Consider the following 17,218-nt stretch of genomic DNA (forward strand, 5'->3'; position numbering starts at 1 on the left):
GGAATAGATCTGTTGGATTGAAAAATTGACAATTTTAGATTACCACTTTCCGAAATAGAACTGTACTTTTAGATTATTGTCCATTTTAATGCTCTTATCAGTGCAGATTATTTTTATGCTTTTATCGTACAGATGGCTCCACGATGTCACGCAAAGGAGCCTGAACTCAATTTACTTCTCTTGATGTGTGTCCCACCCTCTTGGTCTGCTACTCCTGCCAGTTTTGAGAGGCAGATGAAGAGACACCCAGAGATCCTTGTGCACAAAGGAAACAATAAAACCTCCGTTCATGCAGAGCTAGAAATGGCACTGCGTGTCCCAAGCAGGCACCCTCAGATGCTCTGCTCTGAAGGGTCACCATAAGGAATGTCTGTGCGGCAGCTAGGGAAAAGGCAAGGCTAAGTAATATTCCATGGAGTTCTACGGGGTCTGATTTACCCCAACACAGTTGCAACTACTGATACTGTATCCAACAGAAGACATCCCTTGAGGTTATAAAAAAAAATAATAAAAAATCTGTTATATGGCCAGAATAGACCCATAGTACACTAGCACACTTCTACTATATTTTTTTACAGAGGGAACTTGGGTGCAGTGCTCACTTCAATATGCAGCACTCACACTGATACTTCAAATGTTTTGAAATGACTGAATGAGACTAAAGAATTCTACTGCTGATACCTGTGTATTGATGTTGATAAATATTTCATAGGTTGGCAGGTTTACTTTCATTGCCAGTGATGGCTGCTGCATAAAAAAGGAAGAAAATGTAGCCAGTCCCCTCCAAACCAAAGGGCAAGCTCAAAGCACTGAGACACTGAAGAAATAATTCCATAGCCACTTGATTGAGCAGACTTGAACGTCAAAAGCTCTTAAAATAACAAACACAACCACTTCCCCTCCCTCTCCTTCTACACATTCTTTGCTGAGTAGAACTGTACCCCAAAATCAGAAAAACAGACCAGCCTTAGTCCCAGAGGAAAGCAGCGCCCATATTTTATCTTCAAAGAAAAAGCTTCATAAGTTTGTCCATTAAATACTGCCAAAAGTAAATTTCCATGTATAATTTGTCATTAATTAGACATCCTCACTATATGCTGTGCACATTTACACAGGTTTTCTTCTGAATTTCCTTGCTTTCTGCAAGATCTAACCTACTGTGAGTGCACCCCTTGTCTCACACTGATACCTCAGCCATGTAAGTAGCCTTCTTTCCAAATAGAGGATCCAGGATATCCATATGTTGGCTCTACGTCTCAATAAGACAACATAAGATTTGTGCTGTTACTTCCACACCCAGTAAAACTGGGTGAAAACACACTGTGAAAACACAAGGGCTGTAAGCAGAGCAATTATTGTTACTTGTGTCTTTGTGGTCCAAGAACAGTAACAGTGGACACACAGTGATAGATGTTGTACAGATAAAAGCAGTTGCTGCTGTTCATTTGCCATGCAAAATTAAATTCAGCTCAATTAATTGAGTAACAAAAGTCCACCTAGAAAAAAATTAAAATACAAATTGTTTAAAGAACAGTCATAAAAAGTAACAGAGGTCACCCTACCTGCCCCCCCAAAAACGTGAGAAATACTTCATTTTCCATTCCAAACAAGATGCAGCATGAATAACTGCAGAAAATAACTAAAATGCTGCAGTCACCCCACCTCCTACAGCTGCAGTAACACAAGTACTTTAGTAATAGATTCAATCCGCATGACAGTATTCACTTTTTAGGCCATTATTCCCTTTCTACATGTACAGAAAGAAAATGCACTTAACCCAAGCATTAAGATTTTTTTCTAGGCTCAAAGGCAGGATAATTTACTTCCTACTTACTACCTATTTTTAAAAAGAGAAATATTCAGTACTGGCACAAGTCTTTCCTAAGTTTTCCAGCACTTTTCTCTCATATGGAACTGCTAAAGTTCAGGCTTCATCTCAGTTAATGGGAGATTCAGGAGACTAAAAGCTAACCATTAAAAGAAAGAGAATGAAACAGACAGAAAAATAAATTATTTATTCCAAAAGGGGAGACAATGAACCAAATTTATCATTGCTGTGAGGCGAGAGCCGCAGAAAGCACTGCCTCTTTTCTTGACACTTTATTTGAAGCCAGCCATGCCACAACCTAGCTCTGCCTATCTGCAGTAACCTGGCAGCCCTGTCGGGTCATCATTAGGACTACACATTTCTGTCATTTGTCTCCTCTGATTTTCTTAATTAGGCCTGAGAACATGACCCTTCCTACAGATGGCCATATTTAGCAACCAAGAGATGAGATAGTGTTATGTGCTCAGGTCAAAATCAATATCTAAGCCCTCTGGATACTGCTGTGGTTTTCGGCACTGAAGAAAACAGATCTCTAGACCCTTGAAGCTTATTTTAGTCAGACATCTGTGAGCTTGGTTAGAACTGGGGGAGAAACAGCAATAATTCAGGTATTAGAGCACAGGGTGTGGCAAGAGATGGGGAGGTTGATTTTTCATTTGTAAAACTATGTCCGTGCTTGTCTTACACGCATACATGCACACTCAGAAAATAAAAAAATAAAAATTAAAAAAAAAAAAGAAACACCTCTATTTTCCTTTTACTTTGAGAGGAAGAACAAGAATAAATATAGCACATAAGTAACCTAAAGAAATCCTACTTTCTGTGGTAGTAAATAAAAAATTAACCCAAATAGACAACAATCCACTTCCCTATGCTTCTGATTCAAAGCAACATCTAGTTCCAGAAGCTTTTTACTTATCTCAAAGAAGCAAAACACCCAAATAATATTTAGTGTTACTGGCATTTAATGCCTCTTCATCTTTTCCAATCCTAATTCCATCCCTAATATGAAATAGACTACAGAGCAACCACTTAGCTACTCAAACAAATACCCTTTGTCATCTCATCTGACTTTCTGCCTCAGATCGATACAAGTGTGCTGAATGGAGGGAGAAGAGGAGAATAACTGATCCCTGTCTCTGGAACATGCCTCCCTTTAGACACAGTGTAAGTCTTGCTCTAACAGCAGCTTTTTGAAATAATTCAGACTCTAATATATTCAATTAGCTCTCCTCCTTGGACAAAGGCTATCACCATACATTATCACTGAAAATGTAATTCAGCGTTTTAATTCTTTTAGCCTGATACAGATTGAATAGCTTATGTAGACTACTATTCTCTCTTTAACAGAATGATAAATCATGTCAGGCCTTTCAAAGCTATGAAGAAGTAGCCCTGAAATCCAGTAACACCCTTACTTATCTGTGACTTAGCAGAAAGACTAATCTGAACATTTGGAGTGCAGAAGAAGAGTCAACTGGAGTCTTAACAGCCTCAGTAGAACCAACAGAGAAGGTCAACACCAGGCAGGGACACAGCAACACATCCTGGTCTAGAACTCTCTTTTGGTAGGGGCTACCCATCAGCAGACAGAGCAGATGTCTCTGAGCCACCAAGGTGTATGAGCCTGGGTAAGACTTGGGAAGGTAGCAAAATCGGGCTTACAGCACAGGAGAGAATTTAACCCTGAATGCCTTCCAAGGCGTAAGAGCCCTGCATTGACTATATACATCAACACAACTTGGAAAACTGAGGATTTGGGAGGAAAAGACAGCCTGCCCCTTCACAGGGTAGCATAAAAATGGCATGTGATGGGTGGCATGGAGGTTGGGTTTTTAAGAAAGGAAGATAGAAAAACTCATATTTGACTGGTAAAAAAAATGGGGAGGGGGGAGGTGGGAAGACGTGGAGCAAAGCAGACAGAGAAGAGAGACACCTTCACTTGAATCCCCAGGAGTGTCTGAACAGCAAGTGCTTTTTTTGCCTATCTGGTTTATATCCTGGCTGTGCACTTTACCCCAGGAATCTGCTTTACACCATTTGCATTTCTCCAAAATACTCCTTCCACCTACCTGTCTGCTAAGGAGTAATTCCTGCCTGGCACAGCCCTCTGGGGCCATGCTGCAGAACAGAGGCACTTACAGAAGTCAGACGAGCAGCCCTCCTCCTCCACCACTGCTTTTCCTTCCCACTGCACTCCCCCTTTTCCACAGTTCAAGGCTGTCAAGCTCCTTCTGAAGCTCCAAATACCACCTAGGAGCCACAGCAAGGACCTTCCTAGCCATGCTCCAAGGGTTTCTGGCAGGTTACGGCCCCCAGCACAAACCTCCCATGGGCTTTGTCCTGTTTCTCAGGGGCTTCTCACACAGGGACACCCAAGCAAAGTGGACCTCCATCATCACACCCCCAACCCAAGGCCCATGTTCCAGCCCTCCTCTGCCCCACCTGGGCATAACAACCCAATTGCTCGATCCTTCCCCAGAAGCCCCAGTAGGTGTCACCCAGTCCACAGGGTCTCACTCATCCCTCCTCATCTACCTTCATCTCATCCAAGAACCACAATTTGCCAACATCTCCTCTATGCCTGGATCATGCTCTATGATACACAGCTGAGGTTTTTTTGTTAAACATTACATAAAAAGTAGGTTATGACTACTTTAAAATTTCAATTAGCCATAGAAAATTATTCATTCATTGCTAGATTTAGCAATAGACTCACATGCAAAATACAGCACTGCCTCATTGGACAGATTCAAATAAGAGTGGTGAACTAGTGTTTCAAACAGATTTCATATTACTCAGCTGTTTACAGTTTAAAAATACTTTTAAAATTACATTTTCCAGTTTGCAAAATTCATCTAACACAAAATATTTTTTATTGGTCCCAGTTTATTCCATAAAACTGCAAATATGATAATTTATTCCCTTGCCCCTTATTGCATCCAGTGGTAAAAAAAAAAAGGGAAGTTGCATGCTTTCCAGTGTAGCTGCTTCAGTAATTCCTAAATAGCTAATTTGTATTAGCATGAGAGATTATTCCATTAACAAGGTTTAAATTAATCTATTGCAAAAGTACTGCCTCAGAGAGTTGCCAACAATTTGACCAGCAACACATTCATTTTTTCCTCTCTCAACTCTCTGTTTACTTTCCAGCTACACCACACTCACTTAGCACTAATTATCTTCATTTACTTCTATTATTCTGTATTGTATTTTTTTCTGGGACTTCTTTTATCATCATAAATTTTGGCCTTTCGAAGCTGTACATCTTCTTTGCCTACATGCTAGCTTCTCTCCTATTCATTCACTTAACTGAGCACTAGATCATTTATATTGAATATATCTTTCCTAGTGATCTTTTACTATGCATTTATTTCTCTTCTACCTCAACTAACATAGTGATACATGGTTCTCAACTTGGCATCAGCCAACAATTGATCACAGCACTCTGCTCAAACACATATAGCAATTACTACTACAAACTCCCTATTTCAGAGATTTATATGGTGGTGACATGACTGGATTCCACTCTTACCATGAGATTTCACAATAGCATCACATGTAATAAGTCAAATTTTTTCCAATATAAATTATATCTTATGGCATTATGGACGAAAACCACAGTATAAAATTGCTGAAGCTGACACTGCAAAAATATGCTTTGGAATTCAAAGTCCTAAATTGCACTGTTCTTGGCAAAAATTGTGGAATTTTCTTTAAGCCTGGTTTTTGTTAAATTTACTGATTGATGTCTGAACACAAAAAGATAACATTTTCCCCAAAGTAGGTGGTATTTCCTTAAGTGAGGAGTAATACTAATATACTAATTACTGTAAAGAATTACTGACAAATGCTATTTTGATCATTCAAATTTGAAAGAGACCAACACCACATGTTTGAAGGGCTGTTTAAATTTTAGACCAATATTTTCTTTTCTTACTCAGACTAAATTACAGCATGATGTATTCTCTTAACAATAGAAAGTTCAAGCCTAGCATTAAGTTGATTCATCAATCAGTATGAATATGGTATATTTTCTTCTGTTGAAATTCTGTCAGGTCTAGAAAATAATTAGTATTTAACTGTATAATTTGTTTCCCATATATAAAAGCCAGGAGAAACATCCATAACTTTACTTTCATTTGGGTAACAACAAAAATTTCTCAACAGCTATTCATTTCTTCATTCGTTGAATTCTGCTCATGTCTGAATATGAAATGCTGTGCTGTTTCTTTGAGCACAGCACTTGAGATCAGTCTCTTATATAATTATATGGCCTTGAACAAAGATATTAATGTTTTTTCTTTCCTCTTCCATCTGTAGAATGTGGCTATTCATACTTAAGTGCCTCTTGAACTAATTGTAGTTATTAATAGTTGTATTGATTAATAGTTAATGAATTCAAATTATTTTTATGGACAAAAATATTCTCAACCATGCAGAGAGAAGACTGGAATTTCAATTATATTGAAAAATGTGAATTGAAAATATACTAATTTTCCAAACTGCAACAAACCCAAAGAATTTTGAAATTGTCTGAAAACCACAGAAGTCACACTCAATTTTGTTTCAAGAAAATATTTTCTGTTATATCTTATAATGGAATAATGAAGTAAATTGCAAAACAAAAAAGTTACTTCAAAATAGGAAACCAGAATTTTTTCAATTGAGTATCTGCTTGCCAAAAATATTGATCAACTCTAGTTTCATCTATTAAAATTAGTGGATCATTTTTAAAATGACAAAAATGGTTTCACTATTAATCTACAGATAAATAATGGGACAGTCCCAAAACTGCCTAGAGCAAAAAAAAATCTCAATACCCTATTATACAGTTTTTTACTTATTCAGTGCTGCAGTTCCTGTGCCCCTTGCAAATCAATTAGTCTCCATCACAGTAATTACAACATTCTGAAGTACAAATTGACTTGTCAAATTAGTTCCTCCATGACATTCTCAGAGTCTTCAGTGCCTTTTTTTTTAAACAGAAAATGACAGCAGCCAGCAAAATAAGCAAGCTTCCACCTGGTCCAGTCCCTCTTCACTATAGGGACTTTAACAATGCCACAATTCTATTCCCTCTTGTTTAAAATCATGTATGGGAAACATCAGATCCGGAAAACAGAAACTCATATTCTTCATCTCATCTTAGCACCGCTGTTGACATGGGGCATCATTTCATCTCTGGCCATTTTTTAACAATACTGTCACTAGGACTTCCAAAAAAAAAAAACCAACTCCTGCAGTAGTCATGGCCAGCTACTGACTCCATTGCCATGGCTCCAAGAGAATTCCCTCTAGCAAAAAATTAAAGTGAGACAGAGATAACAGTTCAGTTTGGTTATTTGCACATTGAGCAAGGCAGCCTTGCACCTCACTTAATCCAGCTATGAAGTCATATGGTGTATAATCCAGGGCAAGAGAGAGGTAAATTTAAACCAGCAAGAAAGGAAGGGAGTTGACCCACAAGGGAATGCTCTACACAACAGAAAAATAAAAAAGAGAAAAGGCAAAGATTTACTGCTTTCAAGATTCCTTGAAATGTGGCTTTTATTTTTTTTCTTCTTCACTAAAAGGTTATCTTTCTCTCTACAGGCAGTTCTTGAAACAGTGATCAGCATCTACTGTCCCAAACCCCTCCCGATATGCACTGTGTTATTCTGCTGGCATTGCTGGCAAAACCCCTCAGGTCCCATAAACCAGCCTATGAGACCTCAGTAGAAGCATGGCAATTTTCACCAGTGGAAACTCTGCTCTAATGATCCTACAATGATTTATACCAGCCAAATGTCAGAAGTCACTATGGGAAATGCAGATGAACAGTCTTGAAAGGACAGCATCAAGAAAAATCTTGATTATTTTTTTTCCTTGGGCACAATAGTAGAATAACTAAAACTAACGCTTATACTGATTAAGGAGACTATTGAAGAGCCAGGGGAAAACTGAAGTACCAATCAGCTTCTCATTGCTACAAGGCAACACTGAGATGGAGAACCTGCAGAAATACAAACTCACACAAGAATTGCTCAGCAAAATTGCTACCATGAGTCCAAAATCATCTGTGCTCAGTTCGAGAGCTGTCACAGCCACTGGTACAGACATTTTCCTCAGGGATGTTCTGTAGGTCACATCACCAGTCTAAAGTCAAAAAGTGGTCCTTCAGCAAAATCTTCACCAGGCTGCTTCTATCTGCCGTGGGTGAGAAAAAGCTTCCTTCCTGGTTTGTTGGTTTTTGTTGGGTTTGTTTTTTTGTCTCTAGCTACGTTTATTTTTTAATTTTACCCATTATTTTTACTCTTTCTGTCTAAATGTCAGAACCTGATATATGGCCACTCCTCCCATCACTCTATCAGTGTCACAGCAAAGCAATATGTGAAAGCCCTGCAGAATAATCTGCAGTCTAGGTCTCTCATATGGCAAACAAATACTTAAGGACAGGTCTCACAAGGCTTTTTTGCTTGATCTAATTTGTGTTATTTCAGTCTGTAGCTTGATATAAAATGAAAACTTCTCTAGGGAATTAAATATCAAATAACATGAGATATTTTCCACTGCATTTAACAGTTTGCCTACCTGCCCTCAAGTTATTGAGAAAACCACTCTAAATTTTATAAAAAATTGTGTAATTTTTAAAAAGTAATGGGGTTTGGTTTTGCCTATATTTCACTTGGCATAGTTTCCTTTTGATAGATAGGCTGTCCTTTGTAAATGGTCATATTTTAAAGGAAGTCATAAAATGTAAATTTTACAGGCTAAAATTTAACTACCAAGCCCTGATGAGGTAGGTATGTAAATTCCTCTCCTTCTCTGGAGGTATTCAAACCCACCTGGATGTGATCCTGTGCAATCTGCCCTAGGTGAATCTGCTTTAGCAGCTGGGTTGGACTAGATGATCTCCAGAGATCCCTTCCACGCACAGCCACCCTGTGTCTAACAGCTTTAGCATGTGCCACAGATAAACTCAGAGACTTAACTAGTTGATGATTTTATAACATGTGACCAGAAAGCAGACTTCTGGAATCCTCTTTAAGATCTTATTAAAAATTCATTAACTCTCTGAACTACTTAGGCAGGAAACTTAAATGTATTCACCTTAGGAATATTTTCTTGGCAGACTGATCCAAAAAACCAAGCAGTTAAAAAATACTATTTTTCTGGATTTAAGTGTCTAAATGTTAGTTCTTTTGCTAGATTGTGATCTAATCCCAGAGAAATGAAGAACTAAGGAAGAGTCTAGATTTTCAGATTCCTCCCTACCCTTTCATTTAATAATGAAATCACCAAACAAGCACCTTCAATTGCTTCACCTTCCTCTAAAAATACTGTTGCCAAACACTGTTGCACAGATCACCAGGTATCCACACAGTGCTTTCTGGTGCTCAAAGAAGATTCAGTGAGTCACTGCCTGCCTCTTTGCCACCTGCCATAGTGTACTAGAAGCAGCTGAGAAATGTGTATTTTACTTCCCAATTGTTCTTGTGCAGAACTGGCATTAGCAGAACCACACTGATCAGTCATCAGTGAAAGCAAGCACAGCCTGCCCCAGCAAACTGTCCTGACACACAGCTCGGACTATTCCTGCTAAGTCAGACGGAGCAGCTTTCCTCAGTGCTGTACAAAGGTGCTGCTGTCTGCCTCTACCTGTCCTCCTGAATCCTGAGGGTGCAGAAAGAAGGAAAATAAACATGGATTTTTAACACCAAAAACTACAGCAGAAATTAAAGAATGAGCCTTCTGGCTAGGATTCATAAGCAAACTTCTGCGCGTGTTGTGGGTGGCTACCAGAGACATATGTACAGTAATTCAATAAATTTAAAAACATGCATTTCTTCTGTCCTGCACCTCCCCCCCAACCACCAAGTAATAATAAATGGAAGTGGTATACTGACCTCATCGACATTCTCAAATGCATTGATGACATCATATGGCAGGCAGGAGAGCAGATCAATCACAAACCAGGTCTTCAGGTAATTCATGCGAATCAGCTTGGGGTCAGAGATCACCTCTCCTGCTGGCCCCACAAAGGTGGTGTGGAAATTGAGCACAATGTCGACCAGAAAAATGACATCTACAATGCTGTCCACTACTAGCCATGCCACGTTGTTCTGCTTGGTTTTAAAGGAGACATTGTAAGGGACCAAAATAGCAGTGTAGAAGGTTAAAATAAGGATGATCCAGTCCCAGGTAGTCTTGAATACACAATAATGCAAAATTATATGCGGTGGAGTCTTTGGTGCCTCTTGTTTGTACTGTGGGAGGATTTCAGAACCCAGCTGCAATACCTGTAGTCAAGAGAGATTTGAGAGGAAAAAGAAAACATGCTTAATTTTTTCATGGTATTTTTCACACTGTAGATTCTCAAGCTCAGTACAACAGTTCATAAAAATTCATGTCCATTAATTCCTTTTATCACCACCAAATGGTAAGCAAGCCAAGAAAAGTATTCTGTTGCACAAATCAGCATCAAACTAAGAACAGTTGTTTCTTTTAATGCCAATAATTATTTTTTGACACTAAGTCTAATGTGTGGAGTGTCCAAGATAAACAGAAAAGAGAGAACCCCCTCAGCTGTCTCGACAGATGAGACAGAAAAATGATGGGCAAGAACAGGCAGGAAGGGCAGGGCAAACAGAAATTGATGGCAAAACCAGGAACAGCACACAACTGAGCTCTGGTCCAGCAGGAGGCCACTGGACCATATTTTTTTTCAACATTGGCTATTTAACTCTTCACTACACCCTGTCTGAAAAAGTGTCATACTACAATCTATCATCAATGCACAGGCCTCTCTCTTCTGGGCTGCGCAGGTCCAAAGCCCACAGATATCTAGTATTAGCCTCAATACAGAATCACAGAGAGATAGAATCATTGAGGTTGGAAAAGACTCCTAAGATTGTTGAGTTCAACAATTAGCCCAGTACCACCGTGTTCTCCAGCAAACCATGTCCCAAATGCCACATCCACACACCTTTTGAACACTTCTAGGTACCATACAATGCCACCATTCCCTGGGAAATCTGTTCCAATGCTTGACAAACCTTTCAATGAACAAATTTTTCCTAATATCTAATCTAAATCTCCCCTGGTGCACTTGAGGCCATTTCCCCTGGTCCTGTCACCTGTTGCCTGGAGGAAAAGACAGATCTCCTCCTCACGACAACCTCCATTCAGGCATTTGTAGAGAGGGGCTGGTCCCTCCTGAGCCTCTTTTTCTCCTGGCTAAACAATCCCAGCTCCCCAAGCTGCTCCTCATCAAACTTGTTCTCTGAATCCTTCACTGCCTTCTTTGCCCTTCCTCGGACACACTCCAATGCCTCAATGTCCCTCTGGCTGTGGGGGCCTCCAGACTGACCGCAGGACTTAGGGGACCTGCCGAGGCACACTGTTGAGTTACACTGCAGTTAGGTCTGAACTCAGAAAAGCACTACTACAGAAGATGATCTGCCAGCATGTGTTTTAAACCCTGAACCTCAAGCTGAGCAGATGCTGACACCGAGCACTGTTTCGCATAACTGCAGTCTCAATCAATGCTGCCCATTTTATGTCTGTTCTCTCTCCAGTTCTGCCCACTTCTGCAAAAACAATATTATCATGTATGTATTTCTTGGGAACTCAAGTTTCTTTCACATACCTGTGAAGAGAATGAGTTTGTTTATATGTATGGCTATATATGAGGGTGAAACCAACATCAAGAACCCGTGTCCAAATAAAGACAAGTTAAATTTTAAAGCAAATTTTACCCTCGATGTGTTATGAATGAAAATTGAAAGAAACATGAAGGCTTGCTTGAGTGAAATGTGTTTGGTAATGCCAAACTCACAGAACCTGTGAGAAGTATTTAGGAGTATGGTTCCTTTTTCACATTTATTTACACATAGTTCAGAGCAATAGGAAGCAGGGAAGGAAATTAAATGTCTGTTTTTCTCTGGGAAAAGATAAGACAACACAGCTAGAATAGAATGATGTCTTCCTTTCATTCTCCTTATCTCAGCTTTTTAAATGTCAGTTATTTAGACGTGGATTTTATCTCCAGGCTTTTCTGAGTGCCTTTTTTTTTCTTTTTATTCTTTTTCTTTTTTTTTTTTGTGAACTGGTGAGATTTTTTCAAACAGTTTCAGCCAAAGGGGACAAAAGAAAATGATCAGCTACACAAGACTTACTTGGACAAAACAGTCTCAGATGAAATTCCCTGCTGCTTTGAACCTCACATAATCACTTACTTGCATACACAACAGGGGTCAGACACTGTCAGACCACAGTTCCTCACACACGTGTAAATGAGAATGGAAATTGCATGCCTGCTGACTTTGAGCCCAGTATGTTCTCCTGAAGAGAATTAACATGACCTGTTCTGACAGACCTGCATGGTACCACAGAGGCATTAAGACTTTGAAAAAAAAATTTGATTTAAAGAAAATAAAGAGAACTCTGTATTTTTGTCAGTGAGTGTCTAGAATGACAGCAAAGAGGAGAAAGGAACATTTCTCCAGCAGACCCAGCTAGGACTCAGACATGTTCACTGCAGTGTTATGTAGTCTAATGAGCCTGACCCTGATTCATGTATGTTCTCCATACTACCAAAAATAAACGGGAATTAAGCTGTCCTGTGTTGAGAGGAGCTGGAAGCAGCACAAGGCACATGCAGTCTCTCTTTGCAGGAGGCACTGGCCAGCCCATGCAGTCCCCAAAAGCCAGTGGTGTGACTGGAAGAGGCAGAGGTTGTGTATTGAGTCCATGTGTGTACTCAGAGCATCATTCCCTTCAAGGCTTGTTTGCAGTCCCGGTGACAGATGGTGGGATGTCTTTTCCCAACAAAAGCTCTAGCCCAAATCAATATTGCAAATATCTCCTGCCCTCCCTTTTGCACATTGCAGCTGTACCTGAACCACTTGGAAAGCCATGAGTTACTACTGGCTTTCATGAGGCTCTGCATGAGCAGCAGCTCTAACATAAGATCCTAAGCCTGAAATATGCTTCACTGGGAGAGTCCTCTGCAATACTCACTCACTGGAATAATTGATCAGCAGAACCAAGCACCTCCATCACATAGTAACATTTTTCATTTAGCAGGATTTCAGTTTTAGTGCTGAGATTTTACTGGTGTGGGGAGACAGGACCACCCTTCAAATGCAGCAGGAAAGCATAATTGCTTCTTCTGCAACCACAGGCCTACTACAGCTTTTTTTTTTTTTAGCCCCTGGTATTACATGAGTAAGTCCAATATTTTGGTTACTATTCTAATCAGTGTAGGAAACTCAACCATGAAAAACTGGAAAAAAAATTGTTTGCTCTTGTTAACCATACATACGTAAGTTATAGATTGAGAATTGCATAATGCACTCTGTTTTGGTCACTGCTGCTCTCTTTGTACTCCAAGAATTTGTGGAAATTTTGCATCAACAGAACTAAATTTACTGGAAAATATACTAATGTATACCTGCATACCCAGTTAGGGAAAAAGGCAAGAATAATCTCTCTTTGGCAAAAAAGAAGGGGCTAAATTATGGTGTCCATTGTTTTAATGTAAATAGAAAAAAAAAACCAAAAACATTAAAATAAAGCCAGTGGATCTGTAAGGATGTAAAACTGAACTGAAAGCAGAAAAAACAGACTTCTAGTTCCAACTCATTAAGACAATAAACTGTTGCTTCAGTGTTTTAAAATGTCATCACCAAATACAAAGCACTCTCTCCTTACTTGCTTAAGATTCAAGGGTTACAGCACAGGAAAATAAAAGGATTGATGACTGATTGATCTCCTTCCCTTTCTATTTAGAAAGTAAACATACTCTAAACTATCTGAATAGCTAGGGGCCTTATAAATAAGTCTTTTGAACTTCTGTTACCCCCCTGGAGCTTCTGGAGAAGCTCTAGCAATGGTTATTTAAAGAGATCAGGGGCCGTGGCTTTAGCTGGTTTCCAGCAGAAGGATGTGCACCAGCACTGTGGGCATGAATCCTGAATGGAGGGGCAGGAGACAGACATCAAGAAATGACACAGGGATTCAATCACTCACCAGATGGGGAAAGCCACCTGCAGAAAGCCAGAGGCGCCTCCAGTCCTCTTTTTGGGTGGGATGGAGGTGACAAGTTCTAGCCTGGGCTCCCTCTCACTACATCACTAACACACTCCTTTGTAAAACCACCCCATCTTGCTGGCACTGCTAGAGATGATTTCACAGCCTGAGGTGAAAGAAGGGCACTGCCCCAGCTCACACTATCTCTCCCAAGAAAGGCAACTTGCTTTGCACACTGGCAAAAGTCTCACAGTGCCTGGCAGTGCCAGCCAGGAGCTCTCAAAGGCACCAAATCCTTCATTTCACATAAGGAAGAGAAACACGCCTAGAACAAAGGTTATAATCTCAGAGAACAAGCATGTGCCTTTATCATAAAGCCCAACAAAAGAGCTCAGTGCTGCACAGAAACCATGGAAGGAGGTCCACAGAGCTCAGTGCTAAAGATCAAGGTTTTATCAGGTTACTACACTGGAAATTGCAAGAGCTCCTTGCTCCACTTTTTACACCAAGGGCCACACCAAGTCTTCTTCCTCACCATCCTTCCCCCCACACACACCCCATCCCTGGGTCATCTGGAGATTCAGAGCTATAAGCCCAACTCTCCCTGCACCATCCAGCAAACCCAGGTCGATCCAAAGTACCTTCTGCCCTATTCCAAGGTGCTCCTGCTGCACTTCAGCCTCTAGGGAGAGTAGTGCCCACTTGAGACAGGTTTGCTGACGTAGTCAGGTGTGGTTACACACCCACAGGAACTAAACACATTCAAACTGCTTGTAAAGCTACTTCTCCTGGAAAGGAAAAAAATCCAACCCCAAGAGACTGATATAAAAGTAATCATGAAGAAAATGTACACAACTAAATAAACCAATATGCTCAGCTTCCTTTCATGTGCACTGGACAATTTGATTGCTACAATTTTCTGAATAATTGAAACAGCTCTGGTTTTGGAAGATTTTTCACTATTATACAGTTTTATCATGGTAAAAGAAATATTTATTTCTGAAACTTATTAATGAAAGTATCCTTTCAGTTACTTATTATTCATCAGATAATGCAGCTGTATTATCTGCATTTATTATTTGTGGTAATGATGCATGATGCTTTAATAGCCCTCTAACGCTGGAGAATTTTATTCCAAGAGCAGAAACGCCAAATTTCATCACAGGTTTTACAAGACTGTGCTCTTTTTTAAACACAGCAAATTTTTTTTTAATCCTATTTTTTTTTTACAAAATGGTGAATATATTCCAAGTCAGGAGTCATAAATTGCATCAAATGTGGTTACAATGATGTATTTATTTTTATGACTGTATGACTGGGGGGCAAAAAAAAAGCTAACACAAACACTCAGTCATTTCCAGCTTAATCTCTCCTTTTCATGTTTCCAATTGCAGCTATTTGCTTTCTCTCATTCTTCCTTGCTTTTGTTTTCCCAAGCACCAACACAAATTGCTCCCAAACTAAGGGCTAGGTGCTAAGCCTCAATATTTTGATAGGCAGTTTTAATGGCAGTTATAAGTTCCTGGTAAATAATGTTAAAAAAAAAAAGTGGCAGAAGTTCCATTCTTAAGCAGTGCTGCTAAGCACCATTATAATTTCTCTGCTTTTATTTCTTATAACTATTTTTTTTTAAATTTTGACACAGACTTGTTTGCCCAGAACTGCCTGACAAAGGTGCAGAACACATCAGCTAAGATCACAGGTGCAGATGACACACGTATACTCATTCAGCAGTGACCAGGAAGAACCATCCCTACAATCAGCTCCTTGGTGATTAAGCAACAGAAACGCATCAGTTACTTTTACAAACTCCTATTGCAAAATGTTGTCTCACACTTACCTAACACCCTTGAGTTAATTGCATAATTAATTTGAGTAGTTTTCATATGACTGCTATTAGAGAAGTCAGGCTAAAAAAATAAAATCTCTGCCTACCAGCAAAAGTCAGAGACTGAAGCTTCACAGACACTGCTTGTATTATCCATGGCCTGTTAGTCTGCCACTAGCATCTTTCTTAAACTGTTCCATAAACAATAAGAAATTGTAGGCTGTTGTGGCAGGCTCCAACACCTTGCTCTACTCAGGTTCTAGGACGCAACAGCCTCCCAAGACATTCAAATATATAAGTGACAAATAACTAAGAGCAACACAAATAACACTGCAATAAACGTGGACCCTTCTCACACAAACAAGATTGATGTGAAATGTCACAGTGAGTAGCAAAAGAAAAGGATGACTTTTAAAATTTCAGATAGACTATTGCAGGGATGAAGGAAAAAAAATATTTGAAAATACAACAGGGAACTGTTAGAGATCCCATATTCAATATTATCAAAAAAACCTTTGCAGAATAAGAAGCCTGGCACCCCATATGTCTTCAAATAAAGAAAGGTGGTCTTGTCTGCGCTTATCTGTGCTCTTCTTTTCTCTGTAGTGTAGTTCTATTGGCTTAAATGGAATTGCAGCAGGAAAAAAAGCTACCTAATATCACAGCTGGGGCAAATGTTCTTTGTAAACTTATGACCACAATATTCAGTCAGCAATTAAAGAAACTCATTTCAGACATGTAAACTATGCACTTGCCCTTTATTATTTGTAATGAATCAATTGGCTGTGCCAGTAAGAATACTTGCAAAGACCTGTTGAGCACATGGACTTGCAAAAAGTTTCAGTAACATGTAGTCACTGACGTCCAGATGTTGCCAAACAGAATAACCTCAGACCCTTTGTCTTACATTTCGCTGCCTACATTTTAGCATTAACTAAAATTCAAGGGTAGAGATCTTAAGAGAAGAAAGGATTATTTGATATGAAGCCTTGAGTAGGATTAGGAGGAAAACTGTTCCAAATTGCAGGACACTAAAGCAACCTCAGGGTGGACATGTGTTAATCACATGGTGTTCCTGCAGTACGGTGTCCCTGTGAATGTCTCTCCCTCCTCTGTGCTAGTATGATCCATGTTATTTCTCTGCTTCCAACAGAAATTGGTTTCCCCTTCTTGAACTCTTCTGTATTAAATACTGACTAGGTAAGATCCTGTCTGCAGGAATTTTACCATTATACATGATAACAGGTGACTTTTAGTTTGCATAGGAACTAAGACGTATCCAACAGAACTAGCAGATTATTGTACAACTGACCGTATGGAGACCTCTGGAACCCATCAACACCTTACACCTCCAGCTGCACAGGAAGATCGAGAATTACTGCCAGGTCATAGCTGCTGCCATGGCATTCACAGCTGGAAGTGACACAGGACTGCCATGTTATATTGGCTGTGCTGTCATTAACACCATGTCAAACCTCTCCCCAGGCTGCTTTTACACCAGGGAGACCCTGCTACTGGCCCAGCAGACAGCTACAGGAAACTTGGGA

At 39.7% G+C, this 17,218-nt stretch overlaps 1 protein-coding gene across 2 annotated transcripts in view; it reads right to left on the reverse strand.

Annotated features, from left to right (window-relative positions):
• The window catches only part of KCNH1 (potassium voltage-gated channel subfamily H member 1), a 180,309-nt gene that overhangs the window by 133,120 nt on the left and 29,971 nt on the right, over positions 1-17,218 (reverse strand). For both annotated transcript variants that reach the window (XR_005256291.1, XM_038131516.1), the window contains exon 6: positions 9,718-10,110. Coding sequence is in view for 1 of the 2 variants with exons in the window: in XM_038131516.1 (XP_037987444.1) it covers positions 9,718-10,110 (393 nt within the window). In the remaining variant the exon portion in view is untranslated. The remainder of the gene's footprint in view (positions 1-9,717; positions 10,111-17,218) is intronic.

The sequence above is a fragment of the Motacilla alba genome, chromosome 3, assembly GCF_015832195.1.
Source record: "Motacilla alba alba isolate MOTALB_02 chromosome 3, Motacilla_alba_V1.0_pri, whole genome shotgun sequence".
Lineage (NCBI taxonomy): Eukaryota > Metazoa > Chordata > Aves > Passeriformes > Motacillidae > Motacilla > Motacilla alba.